The 22451-nt window shown below is 42.7% G+C and overlaps 1 protein-coding gene across 1 annotated transcript in view; it reads left to right on the top strand.

Annotated features, from left to right (window-relative positions):
- Nucleotides 1-543: 543 nt before the first annotated feature.
- LOC142209123 (uncharacterized) overlaps nt 544-22451 on the top strand; it is a 40843-nt gene continuing 18935 nt past the window's right edge. The window contains exons 1-9 of the mRNA XM_075278063.1: nt 544-564; nt 677-751; nt 2858-2954; nt 3077-3142; nt 3667-3855; nt 8428-8544; nt 9745-9879; nt 10632-10775; nt 19247-19381. Coding sequence (XP_075134164.1) covers nt 544-564; nt 677-751; nt 2858-2954; nt 3077-3142; nt 3667-3855; nt 8428-8544; nt 9745-9879; nt 10632-10775; nt 19247-19381 — 979 coding nt within the window. The remainder of the gene's footprint in view (nt 565-676; nt 752-2857; nt 2955-3076; nt 3143-3666; nt 3856-8427; nt 8545-9744; nt 9880-10631; nt 10776-19246; nt 19382-22451) is intronic.

Below are 22451 nucleotides of genomic sequence, written 5' to 3'. Positions count from 1 at the left end.
GTATACCTAAAGAGGAAGGCACCTCAGAAATACTGTGTCCTGTCACGTTGTATTTGTGCTTGATATGAAAACAGAAGTGGCCTCAAATTGTATTTTTGGTTGTTTTTTTTTCTTCATCTATATGTATAGAAATGGAAAGTGTCAGCTTTGATTATTATTATAAAAAATTATAAAGGAATTTAAAGAAATTTAATAATAATGGTACAGATTAATGGTACAGATTTGTGTGTCTGGCATGAAGGTTTATTTATTTAGCAGGTTTGTTTTTTTTTTTAAATAAACCTGTTTGCTCCAGACATCTGTCCTTGTCTCTGACTGGTTGGGTCCGCACCAATGCTGCTACCGAGCTACCTTCCTGACATAACATACAATTCTAGATGGCAAGAGATATGCCAGGTGTTGGATAAGAGAGGGCCAGTGGACTCCGCACAATGTTGCGGAGGTTCCAGTCCTCTTTCTGATAATATTTGCAAGCTACAAACACTTAGTGTTAGATGAAAAATTATTTTTATGGCAAAGCAAGCTAACATATCAACTACAGAAATGGGTCATTCATCAAAAGAGGTGACAAGAGAAAAAAGAGAAAAAAAAAAAGTTTGCATGGAAAGAGAGACAGATACACAGCTCAACAGACTCAATAATTCTCAGTGCACTTCTTCGTTTTTTGTGATTATAGGTGCTGTTCCTGTCCCAGCTTTTTATGACAACAAACCGTGTACAGTGGGGAGCAGAAGTGATTTACAAGTTAATGGTAGGGAAAATGAATACTATATTTTGACAGGAGCATGAAGTATACCTAAAGAGGAAGGCACCTCAGAAATACTGTGTCCTGTCACGTTGTATTTGTGCTTGATATGAAAACAGAAGTGGTCTCAAATTGTATTTTTTGTTGTTTTTTTTTTCTTCATCTATATGTATAGAAATGGAAAAAGTCAGCTTTGATTATTATTATAAAAAATTATAAAGGAATTTAAAGAAATTTAATAATAATGGTACAGATTAATGGTACAGATTTGTGTGTCTGGCATGAAGGTTTATTTATTTAGCAGTTTTTTTTTAAAATAAACCTGTTTGCTCCAGACATCTGTCCTTGTCTCTGACTGGTTGGGTCCGCCCCAATGCTGCTACCGAGCTACCTTCCTGACATAACATACAATTCTAGATGGTAAGAGATATGCCAGGTGTTGGATAAATATTTGTCTATTCTCTTGACAGATAGTGATCTAGTTCCCTTTTTGACAGAATTTCCAAGTATAACCTGGCGGAGATCTAAGAATCTCTGTGACATTTTGACACGTATTCATTATGTCCCTAAACCCACAAGAAACGTGCTTGGTAGTAGGGGTCCTAGGTTGGGTTTCTTTCTATGTGGACATTGTAGCATGTGCTGCCGTATGTTAAGGTCCACACACTGTTGTGATTCCATGGGAAAAAAAACATTTAAGATCTTACACATTACCTGCAATACACAAGCTGTGATCTACCAGGCTACATGTTCTTGTGGGATTATTTATATTGGTATGACCACCAGAAGGGTTAACGTCCGCATCTCGGAACCTAGCAAAATTCAGACAGTTGCTACAGTTAAAGATGTGGATAGACTGCAAGCTATACCACGCCATTTCAAGGAATACCACAATTGCAATCCCAGGGGCTTTAAAGCCTTAGGGATCGATAGGGTCCGATTAGGGGCAAGAGGTGGTGATGTCAAAAGGGCATTATTACAGAAGGAGGTTAGGTGCACTTAATACAGCCTCCCCCTTCGGTCTTAACAAGGTGGTCAATTTTACACCCTTTCTCTAACCCCAGTGTTTGTACATTTTTATTATGCATTTTATTATGTATTTATTTTTCATTGTGTTTTTTCATGGTGGTCTTTTTTGTTGTTGTTTGTTTCTACTGCACTTCACCTTTTTCACCAGATTCTCTTGGTGGGAAGTGGATGAAAAGAGGAGCACATCTTTGGGCAACATCGATTTCTGTGTGTTTCCATCTTTATATATGACACGGCACTATTGTGGGAATTTTTATGCCTAGCTGCTGCATTTCCACACTTCTTGATCATCTTTTATGAGGACTATAATAAAGAACGATCTGATTACATTAGATTTGATTTAAGTTTTTTTTTTAAATATTTATTTTTCACTTGTCTTCATTGCTATATTGAGTGTTATAATAACATTTTTTCATATATATTTTCACAGGTGTTGTTTTTTATCTTCACATTTTTTCACCACATTTTTTGCAGCAGCTGCTTTTCTGCAGTTCTTGCATCTTATACACTTTATTTTCTCATTAAACTTGCCCTAAGGTCCCGATCCCTGTGGCAGCCATTACTGCTTCTATCTCGATACTTACACCAACAATTGGTATTTGATCTGTGTTCAAACCTTTATGCAATCTTCTTGCCAGATAAAGATAAGATTGTCAATATATAGTATCAACAATGTAGGACAATCTGTGACTGTCATTGTTTGTTATGAATACAAGAATTCTCAAATTCCCCCATATAAAAATGGGCAAATTGCTTGCCCATGGCTGTCCTCCATTTCTGTAGCTAAATCGTTCTCTCAAACTGATGGTTCATTTGCCAATTTAGTATAATAGGCTTTCTATCTCACATTCCTCTTCACTTTCCGATGTCTGAACAGAGCCTAGACGCTTATATACCTCCACTGTATTACATTTATATACAGTTCTATCTATTTTTATCCTCTGTTCTACTGTCCAATTTTGGGTGTTTTTTGCTGGGTCGAAAACACTGCTGCCATGTAAATTACACCACAAAGGGTCCACTTATCGCCAATGTTATTTGCATATTTTGTTTATCTGTTGCATATCTGTATTCTTTTTACAGCATTATAACATTGTACAGTCTCACCAAAATCTCGTATATCAGGGCTTGCAACCAACATCTCCAATCCCCCATCACATGGAACATAAACCCAGTAAAAGTACAGAGATAAGCGCGGTGATCTAATGCAACAGGGCAATACGCATAGGGATGCGCACAGATGCATTGCAGTTTGGCTTCAAATAATTATCAACGTACTTTCCTCTTCTCTTGTGATTATAGGTGACCCAGCTTTTTATGACAACTTTCGTGGTGTACAAGAACCTAAAACTGATGCAGAAGTTAATGGTAAGGGTATGCAGTAGATTAAGCTAAAGTACATGTTTAACATTGACCACCTATAATTACATATTTAATAGTTATATACTGTTGGGATTGTTGACAAGCCATATTACACACACATGTATACATGTACCCGCACTTAACTGATCCCCAATTTGATTCCAATTATCAATAACAAAATGTTTTAAATGGTGCAATTCAACATTACCCAGTGGGTGCACATACATCGGATACTTAGAGTATTACTACGATATCTTGTCTTATAATCATGTTATTTCGAAAAGCTGCTTAACTTATGATATACATATCTAGACATATGCAGCCATGAAAACAGATAAGGGAGAACACATCTGTGCATATCACTGTTTGAAACTAATCTATCCATAATGGATAAGAACCACTGATAGAAATATAGACAGACAGATAGCTATCTATAATAGATAGATATATGACTAAACATGTTAGACCAATGCTGAGGTCACCCTAATGTTATTTACATTTCTAGTTTGTCTGTTGTGTTTTCTTAATAGAGTTACAACATTGCACAGTTGAATTGAATGTACATCAGGGCTTGCGTCCAACATCTCCCATTCGTCCAACATCTCCCATTCGTCCAACATCTCCCATGCGTCCAACATCTCCCATGCAGTTAAAAACTAAAAGGTCGCCTCAACCTATTCCACGTGGAGTGAAAAAACCCCAAGTGTCTGCACCACCAGGTACAGTTATTTCATTTAGTACAGACCTGGGCAATGTACAGCCTGCGGGCCACATCCAGCCCTCTGACTGCTTCTGTCCAGCCCGCATAGCTTTTAGAAGTTTGTTCAAGGACCTATCACCAGGATAGGCTATGACTTGTTAGTGGGCGGAGCCACACGGGACTGTGTTCTTGTTGCAAGCCACCAGTAATGGAGGCTGCTGGATAATAAAGGAGAGAGAAGAGACAACATGTGTAAACAAGAGGGGGACCTAGGGGCAGATGTAGGGGGGGCAGTTAAACTGAATACACATGGGGGGGACATTAAACTAGGGGGCAGATGGAGGGTGACATTAAACTGGGGTAGTTGGAGGGGGACATGTCTGGCTCTAGTTGCCCTCAGTTTAATGTCCCCCTCCAACTATCCCCACAGTTTAAATGGATCCTATCAGTCACACACAATTTTTTGCAATACTGTGCAAGCGGCCATTTTCTCGTGGCTTGTGGGCATGCGCAGTCTGCTCTGCCCAAGGCCCGAGGCCCTAGAAGTTACAAGCCGCCAGAAGAAGAAGATGCTGAAGATGACGCTGCTGAAGAAGAGGAGGCGGCACTGGAGAGCGTTCTCTCGCAGCATTGGGGACGCCCCCAGTGCTGTCTGAGCACTGGGGCCTGCCCCCAGTGTTGCGGGAGAGCTAATTTATTTTAAATTTGTTTTTTATTAATGAATTTTAAAGGCATAGGAAATAACAAAACCAAACAACATACAGAGAAAAAACACCACCAGGATAGATACATAAGCGTAAGCTAGCCTACTCCTTGATACAAATCGCAAAAAAGAAGACGACAGTAATACATAAAGTGTACTGCAAACATAGCCAATGGGGAGGATGCATGTGCCGGCTAATATGACAGTCTGCAGTGGAGCTAACAAAAGGAAAAGGGGAAACAGGGAAACATTGAAAATAAACAAAGTACGTACAACCAATATAAAGAAATGTATAGTGCATAGCTCAGCGTACCATCACAACATGACCTGTATTGATTTAAACATGTGTCCATTCGAGAATCGCCAGTCCCTGTACAAGACAAAGATCAAAGGCCAGCAGGGGGAGCAGAACATGGGGATATGGGCGGACAGTGTCCCATCATCCATTATGGAAAGCCAGAGGGCCCACTTGGAGCGGAATTTGTTGAAAGAATGATTCTTGGAGGCCAACATCCTTTCAAGAGTACAGGCAATATTAAAATGTTGAATCAACACATTCACAGTCAGACAGGGCACAGTCCGCCACTTGGGAGCAATCATGGACCTGGCCGCAAGCACGATCTGACCCAAAACAGAGTGAGATCCAGTTGGGAACGAGCCAGTGTCTAAAAAAAAAAGCGCTAGTCTGTGCGATGGCGAGATGGTGAGGTCAACCACGGAGGACATGAGTTGGAATACAGTCGCCCAGAAGGCCCGCACCGGGGGGCAATCCCACCACATATGTAGAAGGGAGCCTACTGACCACAACCTCGCCAACAAAGCCTTGAGGATGCGGGGTTTACATGCGCCAACTGGTGAGGGGGTTCTATACCAGCACAGTGAGATTTTCAGAGCTGTCTCCCAATGAGCCGCACCTTGGGATACACGCCTTACGAAACCATTTGCTTCAAACCACTCCTGGAGGGAGATAGGTCTTGCTAGGTCAGATTCCCATCTCAACAGATTGCCCGGATGGAACAGAGAGGAAGCTATAAAACGTTGACGTACCACCTTTTGTGGGGGTTAGCTGTTTCCACAGGCATAGAGCCACCCTGGGGAATATAAGCCTCGTAACATCATATTTGTTCAAGAAATGTCTTATTTGCAAATATTTAAAGAAGTCATTCTTACAGAGTCCAAAACTCTTCCCTCAGCATGGAAAAAGATTTTAGGTGGATGTCCTCATATAACTGAGCAATTTTATAGCATCCTCTCGATACCCATCCCCGAATCTCCAGATGAGGAATGAATGTGACCAAGTAGAGTAGTGGTAGTTTCAGCAAGGGAGCCAGGTCTTCTAGTGGGGTATGTAATAACAAATACCGCCATGCCCAAATAGAGGTCTGGACGCTTAAGAAGGGAATCGGCCCAACAGGAGGGCCAAGGTCTCGGGGGCGTAATAAACTGATAAGCGGGGCGCCTAACATACCCTACTCAATCTCCGCCCAACACCAAGCAGAAGTGCCGTCCCACCAAGTCCTAAGCTGCTCTAAAACTGTAGCCATGTAATACTTCCGGATGTCTGGGAGTCCGGCCCCACCCCTAGCCCAAGGTCTGGTGATGGTTTGGAAACGGACCCTAGATCTCTTACCTTCGCAAATAAAGTGAGACAAGATGCGTTGGAACTTAGCTAACAATGAATTAGGGATAGGGATAACCACTGTGCGGAACATATACAATATGATAGACAACACCATCATTTTAACCACAGTGATTCTACTTGCCCAGGAGAGCATAGGTTTTGAGAAATTAGTCAGGAGGGAGGATACCTTAGATAGGAGAGGGGGGTAATTCGAGGAAAACAAGCCGGAGCTGGATGGTGTCAGGGAAATACCGAAGTAAGTAATATAGTCATCTTTCCATTGGTAAGGGAAGGAAACACACAAGGTAGCTTTCAGAGTGGGAGAAACTATAATAGGAAGAATCTGGAAATTGGAAGAGTTCACCTTGTAATAGGAAATTTTCCCAAATGCACCAAGGGCCGCTGAGGCAGCTCGCAGGGAGGCATCAGGGCATGTTAGGGACAGGATGATATCATCAGCATATAATCCAATTCTGTGCTGATGACGGCCAACCGTTATAACTGTAATAGCATCATTCACTTTAATAAGTTCTGCAAGGGGCTCCATAACTAGAGCGAATATGATGGGGGAAAGGGGGCAGCCCTGTCACGTACCATTTGAGATCATGAAGGGTTCCAACAGGAAGCCCGAGGACAGCATGCGGGAGAGCTAATTTACATACTGAGAAAACCCGGAATTGTAGGCGAATGGCGGCGCGGAGAAGACGACGAAAGGTAGGAGAAGAATAGCCTTTCTTAAGGCTATTCCAAAGTGGTACCTACAAAAAATTGTGTGTGAGTGATAGGATCCCTTTAATGTCCCCCTCCAGCTGCCCCATTTTAATGTCCCCCTCTAGTTTCCCCCAGTTTATACTGGGGCATCAGGAGAGGGACTTAATACTGTGGGACATTTGGAGGGGAACATTATAATGTGGGGACATATAATGTACGGGTAACTGTAGGAGGATTATACTTTGTGGGGGCACATGGAAAAATGATCGATACTAGGTGGAGTCAGCATAGAAGTGGGTGGAGCTAAATTTGCCATGGCGTGCATGGCCCTCTAGAACCGCTACAATTTCTCATGTGGCCCTATAGGAAAATTAGTATTTAGTATTTACATCCACTAATGTCTCTGCAGTTTGCTCTAATGTGTTGTTCAGTACTGGCTACTAATATCAATAATATACTTTTAATGCAATTTTTAAAGTGTTTGTCCGGGCAAATAAATTATTTTTAAATGACTGAGGAGGTGACATTTAAAAAAAAAAATAATAAAAAAAATCATACTCACCTCTAAATGAGTTTGAACATATGATATGTGTTTTACGTTCTAGTGCAGTGGTTCTTAACCAGGGTTCGATGGAACCCTAGGCCATATGCACGGTTCATTTTGTGTACCAGTAAAAAAAACATATACCTATGTCTTGAATTTGGAAAAAAATCATATTTGATTTATCACTAAAGAATGGTTCGGTGAATGTGCAAATGAAACTGGTGGGTTCAGTACCTCAAACAAGGTTAAGAACCACTGTTCTATTATGAATAAAATATGGTTAATGAGATTTCCAAATCATTGCAATTGTTTGCATCACCTTGGGGAGACCCACTGAGAATAATAACCCCATGGATAATTTGATTGGCCCTGACCATACCCTCTTCTCATTATATGTGACCATAAAATCTATCTGAGATTGCTCTAGCATTGAGAAATCATTTAGCGGTTGGAACAAATACTTCCCAGGAGATGACCTTACTAAAAAATTGCTGGAGGGGTGGGCTACAGATAAAAGAGCTGTTCCTAGCAAGTCTTGGAGAGAATCCCATTTTAGGCTGTTGCATCATGCAATTATGAGTACTTTTCTTTGTAACATCATTCTGCAATGTTTTCCTTTTCTACGAATAAAATTAATTTATAAAAAAAACAACAAGATACGGCCCCAGGAATATTACATGCAAATTAGCTCTTATTCCTCAAGTGGGTGGGAACTCTTTATGTTCTATGAAAAATACAAATACATATAATCTTTCAGGGGCAATATCTTTAGAACTGGTGAACTGATTTTAAGAATAAAAACACCAGAAAGTATTAAATGATGTATGATGTGCACAGTTATAGGTGTGCAAAAGACTATTAAAGCACGAATAGTGGACAGAACTTCTATTGAATGATCAGTAGCCCCCCTGTGGAAACTATAATGACTACCACATTGCTAGTCTCACATGCAGGTATGTAATAGATTTTGCATATTTAGCTTGTGGGGTTTTTTTTGTTTTGTTTTTTTTAGGATCGGAGGAGCTGCAACCTAGGCTTTATCTCTTGCAACCAGCAACTCCTGTGCATTTAGATGGCAGGAGGACACCTCCGCCTGTTCCTCGTCGCAAAAACATACCTACAGACTCAGGTACAGTGGGAGATATTTGCACAAAGATTGCTATGAACTGGTGTACATTTTCCAATCTGGCACCTCATTTATGTATACATCTAGGCGTAAATGAGGTGTACCCTCTGACAGTGATGGGGTTATGAAGACGGATTTGATACCCAGTAATCCCCAATGATTTTACATTAAACTAACTCGTGACTTCATTTGTGTGGACTTCAGAATTGGGCCCAGAGAGAAATGAAAAATGTGTGAGAAATAAAAAAAATTTGTCTGCTCCGGCATTTCAGCAGTTCTCAAGCTGACCTGCCGCTGAACTTGTGCCTCACGCCGTGCCTGTGATTATTCCAGCATCTCAGCAGCTCACTGGAAGACCATATAATGAGCATGTTGTTGGCGTGGAAGATCCACCTGCTCCAGTGTTTCGGCTGCTCTAAGAGCCACTTGACACCTAGCTTGCTCAATCCTCCTCAGCTCCATTTGAGGAGAAGTCTGTTGACTTCTGGCTACTGTCATAGCTCTCGTTTTTTGAGAATTTTGCGACACATTAGATTTTCCTTTTCCTGGCATGTTTAAAATTGGGAAACTGCCAATTTGGATTAACGTGGTTTCCCATCTCAGTATCTCAGCATGCTGCCTCCCTCCTCCCTCTGGCTGAACAGGACACAGAACACTTATACATATCAGATAATATGCAAATGCTTGTACAGAATGGACTCAGTCTTATCTGTGTGTACACATAGAGAGATAGACCAGGCTTTATCAGCAAACTGAAATTAGCTGAATTGTCCTGCAGTTTAACATAGTATATTAACAAAAATTCATAACAGTCATGAAGCCATGATTTACTGGGATAAAAAGTAGCCTATGTGTTAATCCAGGTTACAAACTATCTATGTGCCAAATTTCATCCAAATCCGTTTAGCTGTTTTTGTGTGTTTGAGTAACAAACATACAAACTTTTCACATTTATAGGATAACCAAACAATGTTCTTTTTGCTCAAAGATTAGGCTTATAATAGAGTCCATCTGTAAACGGTCCATGATATGCAACAGTGCTTGACACCAGCTGAAACTGTATTCGCCCCATGTTTAGAAAGCTGGTCACCAAGTGTTGATGATATTGTCACATTTATCAATTTGGTCTCATTTGTTTAAAATTTGTGATGGATTGTAATGTGCATTAGACACGCTGTGGTCTTCTGATTCCACTTGTTTCAGGATTATCAAGCACAAGCTCACTTAATACTGTGGATTACGCCACCAATGAAGGCCAATATGAGCAGCCAATACCCATCATCCCTTCTACCACAGAAAACAGCCCACCACCTATTCCAGACCGCAAGAAGAAACCTGGTAAAATGACTTTGGAAAATAGAAATTCCTCTCTATGTTCAACATTTTATTGACCCAGTGTATCTTTGTCACTTCTAAATGATAGTCTTCATCCCTACACTGATTATTTGTAACAAACTTGATACTCTTTGCATGAAGTGTTTCTAGTGCTAGTCTTAAACTTCTTGGGTGTTTTAATCAGTCTTTATATAATGTCTGTGTTTCATATTCATCATCATGATCCTCTGCTAGTGGAATAGCCATAGGGTTTGTAGTGGTTGCAGTTGTGACCGGGCCCATAAGCCAGGGGTCCCAAGGGGTTCTATACACCACATTTAGGCTGATTGTGTTCCTTTGATCTCCTTTGATGCCTAGCAGCCTATGTGTCCTAAATACGCCCCCATTGCCCCGCTTTTTTCACTATATGCAGAGAGATATATGCAGTTACGTTTCATGTAAATATGTAAATTATTACAGGTGTGGTCTGACTAGACACTGGGTCTAACAATAATTGGGTGTAAAAGTGCTTCCCCCACTGCGCTATAAAAGCCCCTTTAAGGTCCATGATAAGGTCCAACTATAAAATGTCCATGATATGCACCAGTGCTTGACACCAGATGAAACTGTATTCGCCCCATGTTTAGAAAGCTGGTCACCATGTATTGATATCATGTTCACGCACATTTATCAATTTGGTCTCATTTGTTTAAAATTTGTGATGGATTATAATGTGCATTAGACAAGCTGTGTTCTTCTGATTCCACTTGTTTCAGGATTATCAAGCACCTCACTTAATACTGTGGATTACGCCACCAATGAAGGCCACTATGAGCAGCCAATACCCATCATCCCTTCTACCACAGAAAACAGCCCACCACCTATTCCAGACCGCAAGAAGAAACCTGGTAAAAGGAATGGTAAAATGACTTAGGAAAATAGCAATTCCTCTCTATGTTCAACATTTTATTTTATTATAGTGTATATTTGTCTGGCAATTCTTGTCCACAGTAGTATAGGTCTACAGAACTATGGTGGTATTTCTTAAAGATTGTGAGAGTAATAAGTGGTTATTTTGTTAAATTGCTTGCCACCTATGCGTCTTGACCTAGCTGTTAGTAGGAGTTGGCTACATGAGGGCTGCATACACGAACAAGTGAACTGGTTCTGCATGGTCCAGACAGAACACCAGGACAGAGAATTATTTGATCTGTCAATAAGCTTCCACAGCTTCCTTGTCCACCATCCAGACACAGATGGTTCGTTCATTACACAACCCTTTCTCTGTTGTATTTCCAGGCACCTAGCAGAAGGAAATTTGCTGTCATGGTGCCCATTACATGTCCTGGCTTTGCTAAGCTGCCACTGTCACCTTCATTTGCAGTGGTGTCATGAACAAGAAGCTTATCTATGGACTAGAACCGTATTGTCTTTACCATCAAATCCTTTTTCTGCTTGGAATCATACAACGGTCTTTGTTACTTAGGGGGCCTTGTGGGGAACGCTTTAATCCTACCTTTGCTATAGCGTGACAAACTGCTGGCGTAATGATCCTGGGAGGCTTTGCATAAGACAGTGGGTCACATCTAGTAGTGATATGATGGACACGCATCTTGTAGTCAGACTAGAGGCGGTCCAAAAGGGAACTAGAGCCATTCCTCAATTGTACAGTAAACTTATCCTTATCCATATACTGTATCATTAATGCATTTCACCTAGAAAGTTACATTTGGTTCTAACCATTTCTTGCTGTGTTATCTCTTTTGTCACTGAGCGTATAGTGGGAGAAGAAAGGGCAAAATTTATACCTTGGGGTTTGTACCACTAATTTTTTAATACCCTAGCAAAAAACCTGGCTGCAAGTGCTCGATGGGTCACTTAAGGTTCCATTCACACAGGGGAAAATGGTGAGGAATTTGGTGTGGAATTTCAGCGATGAAAAAAAAAAACCTCCAATTGACTTCAATGGGTTCCTTTTTCACTGGGTCTCGCTAGCTTTATTTTCCACTAGCGGAAAATTCCGCTAGTGGAAAGAAAAGCTAGCACCACCCATTGAAGTCAACACCAAATTCCACACCAAATTCCTCACCAATTTCCTCTGTGTGAATGGACCCTTTGGGAGCCTTCACACGGAGTAAACGCTCCGCTCATTCTGAACGTAAAACTCGTTCAAAGTGAGCGGCTTTAAAACAGATCCCATTGATTTCTATGGGTGCCGGCATATGCGCGCTCTCCCTTCAAATCAATGGGAGGCTTTTTTACCTATTGCTTTCAATGTGATATGCGTGTATCGCATTGAAAGCAATAGCAAAAAAGCCTCCCATTGATTTTAATGGGTAGCGCACGTATGCCGGCACCCATAGAAATCAATGGGATCTGTTTAAACGCCGCTCACTCTGAACGAGTTTTACGTTGTTGGGGGAAACACCCCTAGGACCACATGCTGTCGGTTCCAAATTAAAACAAAATGGTTGCCGAGCTCGGGAGAGCACAAAGCCATACTGTACATACTCAGATGTATATAAAAAATGTTCTAAAGTTTATTACACATTAGCTTTTATAGAGGAATAATGGCTGTATGCTAATTTAGGCATAACAAACTACTTCACATAGAAATATGAATTATCATTGGTCAGGGTGATGGTATCATTGGTAATGGGTGTTTACAACTAATAAATACGTGCATAAGCAGTTCATGAGTTAACACATGGTTGTCCGTGTCATCCATTTTAGTTTTACAAAAGTATTAGCACAAAACATCAAAATGGATGCTCTCGTCCTTCATCTTTAGAATTTGTTTATCGTATACACTCGAGTATAAGCCAACCCGAATATAAGTCGAGACCCCTAATTTTACCACAAAAAACTGGGAAAATTTATTGACTTGAGTATAAGCCTAGGGGGGGTTGGGAAGTCCACCATTGCAGATAAAAAGTCTGGTCATGTGCAGACAAGGTTTTAAGCAAACTAAAAGACAGACAGAATGCAGCTTAGTAACTCCATGGGGATCATAGTAATAGCAGTTAACCCCATCATGTCCCTCACATTAACCCCCTGTGTGCCTCACATAAGAGTTACTGATATGTGGAACATATGGAGGTAATAATTAGGTATCTTCATAATTAAGGTCCTTCATTAGTACCCTCATGTGTTTCACATATTAGTAACCCTTATATGGGGCACACAGGGGTTAATATGAGGGACATGATGGGGTTAACTGCTATTAATGTGAGGCACATGGAGTTACTGAAACTAAATTAATAACCCAATGCCTGACATTAATAGGCAGAGTAACTAAAGGAAGGTCCCTGTGTGTGTCACCTTACTGTAGCTTCCTCTCCTCCATACAACAGACATCTTCCATAAGACACAATGAATCCTGGCCACTCATCTGCAGGGTGGATGCTAAATCCTAGTGTGCTAAAGGACCTCTGATGACGTCATGACCATGTGATCGGACTCTGGTGTGGGCGGAGCTACTACGATTTAGACTCCACCTTATCTGCAGATGTTACATACCAGTGGCTACAGGACCTTTGCTGACATCACAGTCACATGACCTCATGACAAGCCAATCACAGAGCAGTAGCACTAAAGGACCTCCCCCTTCCAGGTCCTTCCAGTTTTCTGTGCTCCGTGGACCCTGACTCGTGTATAAGCCGAGGAGAGCTTTCTCAGCATGAAAAATGTGCTGAAAAAGTCGGCTTATACTCGAGTATATACGGTATACTGATCTAATACCTAATGGACATTCTGCATTTGTTTTGAGAACCTAAGTAACAGTTATGAGAAACTGAGGAACATTCCAACCTTTTCCTAAATATGATAAGAAAGCACAATTGCAAGTCTAAATAAGACAAAAGAGCAGAACTGCAAATCTCAAGGTTTTAAGCAAACTAAAAGACAGACAGAATGCAGATTTTCAAATCAAGATGACGGAATGAATGCTAATCTCTCTCTTTACCCAGATATTTTCCCCTCACAACGTTCAGAATGAGCGGAGCGTTTACTCCGTGTGAAGGCTGAAATCAAAAAGGGTACCCCTTTGTCAAAGTGATAACGCTAAAACATGACTTTTATTTCTTTCTATTAAATTTTTTTATTCCTTTCGTGTCCCCACCATAAAAACCAAGCAATAGGACTCTATAAATACAACTAGACCAATTATAATGTTTGTAACTGATGTAGTGGGTGGAGAGCCCCTAATACACTGCTGGGTTGACACCCCATATAATTAACTTCTTTAAGTCTTGTTGAGCATATAGTTACACGCTTTTATGATGTAGGCACAGGTGCCTTGCCTGTGGCATGACTTCTTAGTCTGGGCTGTATTATACAGTCGAGACCTGGTAGTAGCCATCAGAGTTGGAAATTACATTGATTTCAGATACCAGACCCATCAGATGCCGTGATCAAGATAAAATATACATATATATATATATATATATATATATATATAATAAAATATAAATGCACAATAAAAAAAATAAACAAACATGTTAGGTATTCTAGTCCGCACTATGAAAATGTAGTGTATTTATACCATACGGTTACAACTGAAAAAAATAAATAAATAAATAAATAAATAAATACATACATATATATATATATATATATATATATATATATATATATATATATATATGTATTTATTTATTTATTTATTTATTTTTTTCAGTTGTAACCGTATGTATATATATACACACCGTATTTTTCGGGGGCTTGAACCTGCAGTCATTTGATTGCAAGTCCCATAGACGGCAATACAACTGTATTGCCGTCTATGGGACATTCTGTATATTACTATTACGGCTGGTCATAGACCCAGCCGTAATACTAATATAGCAGTGACAGGCGTGGGAGCCTTCATTAAGCTCCCGGCTGTCACCCGAACAGGTCTGCTCCTGCGATATCGCCGCGCAGGAGCTGGCCTGCAACTTTACAGGTATGGGGCCGGTGGGGACCGGCCCCGGGGGAGAAGGGGCCGCCAATACAGACCCAGCATCCGCTGTAATAGAGAGGCGGATGCCGGCGAGGGATAGATGCCGGCACAGGTGCCGGGGCCTGAGACATCGCTGCCCTGCCCTGCATGAAGCCAGTTAAATAGTTAAATAGTTAAAAAAAAAAGCTTTAAAAATATATAATAAAAAAATTAAATAAGTAAAAGTTCTAAATCCCTCCTTTCCCTAGAATATATATAACAGTAGAAAATCATGTCAAACACATACAAATTAGGTATCCTGTGTCCAAAAATGCCCGGTCTACTAATAGTTTTCCTGTACGGTGAACGTCAATATCACAATTGCTAAACCGCCAGGTTTTTTTTCAATAAAAGGTGATCTAAGCAATAGATATTCCCCAAAATGGTATAACTAAAAAGTACATCTGGCCCCGCAACAAAAAAACACACTGTGTGTCCCCGTACAGCTGCAGGGTTTACCTGTCAATGTGGCCTTGCAGCTGTTGCAAAACTACAACTCCCATATATTAAATATTTTACCATTTTTTGCTTCAAAATTTTTTTTCCCTATTTTCCTCCTCTAAAACCTAGGTGCGTCTTATAGTCCGAAAAATATGGTACTTCAATTAGCAAATAAAAAGTCATCAAAAAGTCATACATACCGAAAATTGGTGCCAATAAGAACTATAACTTTGCTCTGCCATCAACAAACAATAAAAAAGTTATAGACCTCAGAATACAATGACCCCAAGCAAATTTTCCAGTTTTGAAATATTACCTTCAATTTAGTAAAAGCGGTAAAACATTATAAAAGATTAGTAAAAACAATAATAAAAATATTCATCATGTCTTTACCATTTACTTGCTCACTGCTATGAAAAAAAGGCATATTTTTTGCTAAATCTAAGTTTTCCTTTTTCGTAGTTGTAACTCAGCCTGAAATACTTGAATATGACTATGTAACCTGTGAAGTACCAAGGCCTTGTGGTATGGACAAACTAATAGTAAAATAGAAAGATACTGTATAAGATAGTCATGATATAAAGGGCTTCACAGTATTATTACTTTTGGAACATTTATACTTCTGTTTTCTATGGAACTGTCCAAGGTGTAACATATAACCTTGGTGCGCAATGACAAGACTAGCAGTAGTAAACCTACTCTTCCCTGACTGCCTTATGCAGCAAGCTTAGAAATGAAGAATATATCATTCATTTGGTGTCCTTATAGCAACAATATAATGCACACCATAATAGTAACCAACTAACTTGGCTATGATCCTTGTCCAAGATGTTTTATGTGCAAAGATGATTCTTCTCTGGTGGATATGACTTTTGGTTGGTACTCACAGGGATCTGCAGTAATGTGGCTTTGTGGAGCAGACAATGTCCCTTACATAACCTGGACTTTTTTTGCTACATAAACCCATGGTACATGCTTCATGGTACAAAATTGAATTGCACAGGCAATTGCTTCCCTCTGACTAGACTAGCTCACAACCCAGACACTAGGATGCCATGTCTCATGCTTTCCCCTATAGTGCTTCCTATACTTTAATGGTGTTTACATGGTCCATGAGAGAGAGGGGTTACCTAGAGCAACAGTGTCTTATACATTAGAGAAATCCCTGTGCAGAGAATATACCTGAAGTGCCGACCTCAGCGCAGGTACTGGAGGTTGCTGACTGCTGCTCTAGAGGGTCCAGCATGTCTGTACATAGAACGAACAGCTCATTGATTGTAATGACAATACTTAATTTCTCCTCTGGAGGCACTGTAGAGGTATTAGATACTTGCTGTGATGTCCTCTCAAAGATTGCAGCTGATCACTGATGGCTCCAACAGCAAAGCATTCTGTGGTCAGCGAATTGATGGGGAACCCTTCTAACAAAAAGTAAACTTCAATGAACCACTTTAAGCGTATTCTAAATATGAGAGGTCGAGACATATTAAGTATGGTATCTACCAGAGGACCAGGGACAGGTATATGTGACTTAGAGTTGATTATGTTGCTAAATCCATGGTCCATGAAAGAGAGGGGTTACCTAAAGCAGCAGTGTTTTATACATTAGAGAAATCCCTGTGAAGAGTAAATATACCTGAAGTGCTGACCCCAGCACAGGTGCTGGAGGTTGCTGACCGCTGCTCTAGAGGGTCCAGCGTGTCTGTACATGGAATGAACAGCTCATTGATTGTAATGACAATACTTAATTTCTCCTCTGGAGGCACTGCAGAGTTAGTAGATTTTTGCTGTGAGGTTCTCCCAAAGATTACAACTGATTACTGATGGCTCCAGCGGAAAGGTGTTCTGTGGTCAGCCAATTGTTGGGGAACCCTTCTAACAAAAAGTAAACTTTAGTGATCCATTTTTATATGACTTGGAGTGGATTATATTGCTAATTCTTTGCATGTCCCTTATTAAGGGGCCCGACTTGACTGTGATGTTCTTTTACTTTGCCCTCTTCCATCCTTTAGTGTATATTAGCCAACAGCATTAATGTGACACCCTCACCAATTTATCTCCTGCCCAAAGTTCACAAGTTACTATTATCATTTATCACCAATGAGGCTACCTGTGGCCTACCTTTGAGGTCTTCTGGTAGACAGAAATCTATGACTTGGCTACCATAGAGCTATAAGACGCTTGCAGTGACTTGGGTGTACTGACAATTCTTTTTCAAGAAGCCAAGTATCTGCACATGAAGCTTCATAAGCTTCTATTATGTCTTCAAATTCTATTTGTGTTCTAGACTTAGCTCTATGCCCCCTACAGGGTTGTTGACCCTAAAATTCTTTTTTTTTTTTTTTGTTTTTACTTTATGATTTTCAAGCAATACTAAAAAGTGACCAGAGTTATGTGGATTTTCCACCTGTACATATCACAGACCAACATTGCATGAAAAAGCCTCCAATACATCAGATGCCAGGTATGGTGACTCCATCTAATTTTATAAGGTGGTGGTGGTGGTGAGATGGCTGCACTTGAGTGTAGTTCTCTCTATTTTAGTTAATGGAAGACTTTTAAAATCCTTAGTTGTTTCTGTAATACAGGTAGTCCTCGACTTATGACGTTGATCCGTTCTTACGTGTAGGAACTGATCAACGTGATTTAGTGTGCAGCGGCTCGGAACTGAGGAAGACTGTACCATATACAGTATAGTACAGTACAGTCTTCCTTGGTTCCGTGCCGCTGCACACTAAATCACGTACTGTACAGGGAGAGCTGGCAGCTTGTGTTTATGCGGGAGCTTACTTTTTCTCATAGGAATTCATTGGCCAGCGTTGATTGGCCAGTGTACAGCATTCGGGCAATCAACGCTGGCCAGGAGGCGGAGTCTAATATCGGACCACAATGAAGACTGTGGTCCGATCTTAGACTATGCCTCCTCACAGACGAGCCTCTGGCAGAACCAGCGTTGATTGGCCAAATGCTGTACACTGGCCAATCAACGCTGGTCAATTCATTCCTATGAGAAAAAGTAAGCTCCCTTGTAACAGCAAGCTGCCAACTCTCTTGCGACTAGCAAGGACGAACCTGCTGCAGAACCAGCGTTGATTTGCCACAGGCTCGTCCTTGCTAGTCGGGAGTGCTGGCAGCTTTCTGTTACGAGGGAGCTTTACTTTTTAGCTCAGCTCTAGTCGTAACCACTAAACGTCGTAACCCGAGGACTACCTGTACCTGTAATTTGCAAAGAATAGAAACATGCACAGGATTGCTGCTATGCTTACTGCTGCCTGAAGCAAACATTAAAATGGCACCCCCACCCTTCAAAAAAAGGCTCTGTTCTCTTAGAGGTCAAGATGGCTCACTGCAGATCGGCTTCCATTTTGATGAATAGATGTTAAATAACAGTGACCCAGCTCTAGCACTATACGGAGTACATCACCATTTGTTGGGTAGTTTAATTACTCTTTATATAATGTTTGTGTTTTATATTTACCATCATAATCCTCTGTTATTGACATAGCTATAGGGGTTGTAGTGGTTGGAGTTTTGACCATTCCCATAAGCCGGGAGTTCAAAAGGCTCCACACACTGCACCTTACGTTTATGCCTGGCAACCTGTGTGTCCTAAATCCACTCCCTCCCACCCTGCTCTCTGCTCTATTTGCAGAGAGATATATGCAGTTATATTTCATGTAGATATCTAAATTATTAAAGGTGTGGTCTAACTAGACACTACGTCTTACCATAATAGGATGCAAAAGTGCTTCTCCCACTGCGCTATAAAAGGCCCTTTAAAGGTCCATGATATGTACCAGCGCTTGGAACTAGCTGAAACTATACTCGCACCATATTTAGAAAGCTGGTCACCATGTATTGTAGGTTTTACTCATGGTCACATTTACCAATTTGGTCTCATTTGTTTAAAATGTATAATGAATTATAATGTGCATTAGACAAGCTGTGGTCTGATTCCATTTCTTTCAGGATTATCAAGCACAAGCTCATTTAATACTGTGGATCACACCACCAGTGAAGACCAATATGAGCAGCCAATACCCATCATCCCTTCTACCACAGAAAACAGCCCACCACCTATTCCAGACCGCAAGAAGAAACCTGGTAAAATGGCTTAGGAAAATAGAAATTCCTCTCTATGTTCAACGTTTTATCATAGTGGATATTTCTATGACAATTCTTGTCCACAGTGTTATAGGTCTACAGAATTATGGTGGTATTTCTTAAAGATTGTGACCATAATGAATGGTCATTTTGTCAAATTGCCTGCTATCTAGGCATCCTGACCTAGCTGCAGTGGCGGATCCAGGGTTTGCGGGGCCCTGGGCAATTGACTTTGGCGGGGCCCTACGCGCAGCGTGCCGCAGCAAATTAGGCCCCGCCCACTTTATGTTGACTCCGCCCATTCTCATTCATTTTTCATGTGATTCCACACAGTATAATCCTCCTACAGTCACCCGTAAATTATATGTTCCCCCTCCATCTCTCCCCATTTTCATATACACCCTTCATCTACCCCTAGTTTCATGTCCCCCCCTCTATCTCTGTCCCCAGTTTCATGCCATTCTCCCCCTTTATCTGCCCACAGTTTCATGTCCCCCCCGTCTCTGCCCCAGTGTCATGCTGTTCTCCCCCCTTAATCTGCCCCAGTATCATGCCATTCTCCCCCCTTCATCTACCTCAGTGTCATGCTGTTCTCCCCCCCTTCATTTGCCCCAGTGTCATGCCGTTCTCTCCCCCTTCATTTGCCCCAGTGTCATGCCATTCTCGCCCCTTCATCTGCCCCAGTGTCATGCTGTTCTCGACCCTTCATCTGCCTCAGTGTCATGCCATTCTCCCCCCCTTCATTTGCCAAAGTGTCATGCCGTTCTCTCTCCCTTCATCTGCCCCAGTGTCATGCCGTTCTCCCCCCCTTCATCTGCCCCAGTGTCATGCTGTTCTCCCCCTCCATCTGCCCCAGTGTCATGCCGTTCTCCCCCCTTCATCTGCCCCAGTGTCATGCTGTTCTCCCCCCCTCCATCTGCCCCAGTGTCGTGCCGTTCTCCCCCCCTCCATCTGCCCCAGTGTCATGCCGTTCTCCCCCCTCCATCTGCCCCAGTGTCATGCCGTTCTCCCCCCTCCATCTGCCCCAGTGTCATGCCGTTCTCCCCCCCTCCATCTTCCCCAGTGTCATGCCGTTCTCCCCCCCTCCATCTGCCCCAGTGTCATGCCGTTCTCCCCCCTCCATCTGCCCCAGTGTCATGCTGTTCTCCCCTCCTCCATCTGCCCCAGTGTCATGCTGTTCTCCCCCCCCTCCATCTGCCCCAATGTCATGCTGTTCTCCCCCCTCCATCTGCCCCAGTGTCATGCTGTTCTCCCCCCCTCCATCTGCCCTAGTGTCATGCCGTTCTCCCCCCTCCATCTGCCCCAGTGTCAGGCTGTTCTCCCCCCTCCATCTGCCCCAATGTCATGCTGTTCTCCCCCCTCCATCTGCCCCAATGTCATGCTGTTCTCCCCCCCTCCATCTGCCCCAATGTCATGCTGTTCTCCCCCCTCCATCTGCCCCAGTGTCATGCTGTTCTCCCCCATCCATCTGCCCCAGTGTCATGCTGTTCTCCCCCCCTCCATCTGCCCCAATGTCATGCTGTTCTCCCCCCCTCCATCTGCCCCAATGTCATGCTGTTCTCCCCCCTCCATCTGCCCCAATGTCATGCTGTTCTCCCCCCTTCATCTGCCCCAGTGTCATGCTGTTCTGCCCCCCTCCATCTGCCCCAATGTCATGCTGTTCTCTCCCCCTCCATCTGCCCCAATGTCATGCTGTTCTCCCCCCTTCATCTGCCCCAGTGTCATGCTGTTCTGCCCCCCTCCATCTGCCCCAATGTCATGCTGTTCTCTCCCCCTCCATCTGCCCCAATGTCATGCTGTTCTCCCCCTCCATCTGCCCCAGTGTCATGCTGTTCTGCCCCCCTCCATCTGCCCCAATGTCATGCTGTTCTCTCCCCCTCCATCTGCCCCAATGTCATGCTGTTCTCCCCCCCTCCATCTGCCCCAATGTCATGCTGTTCTCCCCCCTCCATCTGCCCCAGTGTCATGTTGTTCTCCCCCTCCATCTGCCCCAATGTCATGCTGTTCTCCCCCCCTCCATCTGCCCCAGTGTCATGCTGTTCTCCCCCCCCTCCATCTGCCCCAGGGTCATGCTGTTCTCCCCCTCCATCTGCCCCAGTGCCATGCTGTTCCCCCTCCCCTTCATTTGCCCCCCAGTTTCTTTGGGCCCCCTCCATCTCTGTCCCCAGTGTCATGCTGTTCCCCCCCTCCCCTTCATTTGCCCCCCAGTTTCATGGGCCCCCTTCATTATGTTCCACCTTAATATTTAATACAAAACAAACACTTACACTCACCTTCCATCGTTCCCCCGACGCTCCTCTCTCTCACTCCAGTGCAGACACATACGCGATGCAGGAGCTGTGACCTCAGCTCCTGCTTAGCTCCGGCCCGGCTTGCGTGTGTAAGCGTGATGTGATGACGTCATCGCGCCTACACACGCAAGCCGGGACGGAGCTTTAAAGCAGGAGCTGAGGTCACAGCTCCTGCATCGCGTATGTATTCCAGCTCATCGGTGGACGGACGCCGATGAGCTGAAATCGTGACAGGCAAGTGCCGGGGGCCCCCAGAGGCTCTGTGGGCCCCAGCACTTGCCCGACTATGCCGACTCCGAGGCTGACCGGGACCATTTTGTTAGGGCCGGGCCGCGGGGCCCCACTAAGCACGGGGCCCCGGGCGGTTGCCCGGCTCGCCCGGCCCTGGATCCGCCCCTGCCTAGCTGTTAGTAGGAGTTGGCTACATGAGGGCTGCATACATGAACAGGTGAACTGGTTCTGCATGGTCCAGACAGAACACCAGAACAGAGAATTATTTGATTTGTCAATAAGCTTCCACAGCTTCCTTGTCCACCATCCAGACACAGATGGTTCGTTCATTACACAACACTTTCTCTGTTGTATTTCCAGGCACCTAGCAGAAGGAAATTTGCTGTCATGGTGCCCATTACATGTCCTGGCTTTGCTAAGCTGCCACTGTCACCTTCATTTGCAGTGGTGTCATGAACTAGAAACCTATGTATGGACTTGAACTATATGAAAAATATGGAAAATATGAAAAAAGTTGCCAAATATTATCTAAACTACTTTTCATCCTT

This window comes from Leptodactylus fuscus, chromosome 6 (assembly GCF_031893055.1).
Source record: "Leptodactylus fuscus isolate aLepFus1 chromosome 6, aLepFus1.hap2, whole genome shotgun sequence".
Lineage (NCBI taxonomy): Eukaryota > Metazoa > Chordata > Amphibia > Anura > Leptodactylidae > Leptodactylus > Leptodactylus fuscus.
Note: the sequence above shows the minus strand (reverse complement) of the source record. Positions and strands in the feature narration are given on the sequence as shown.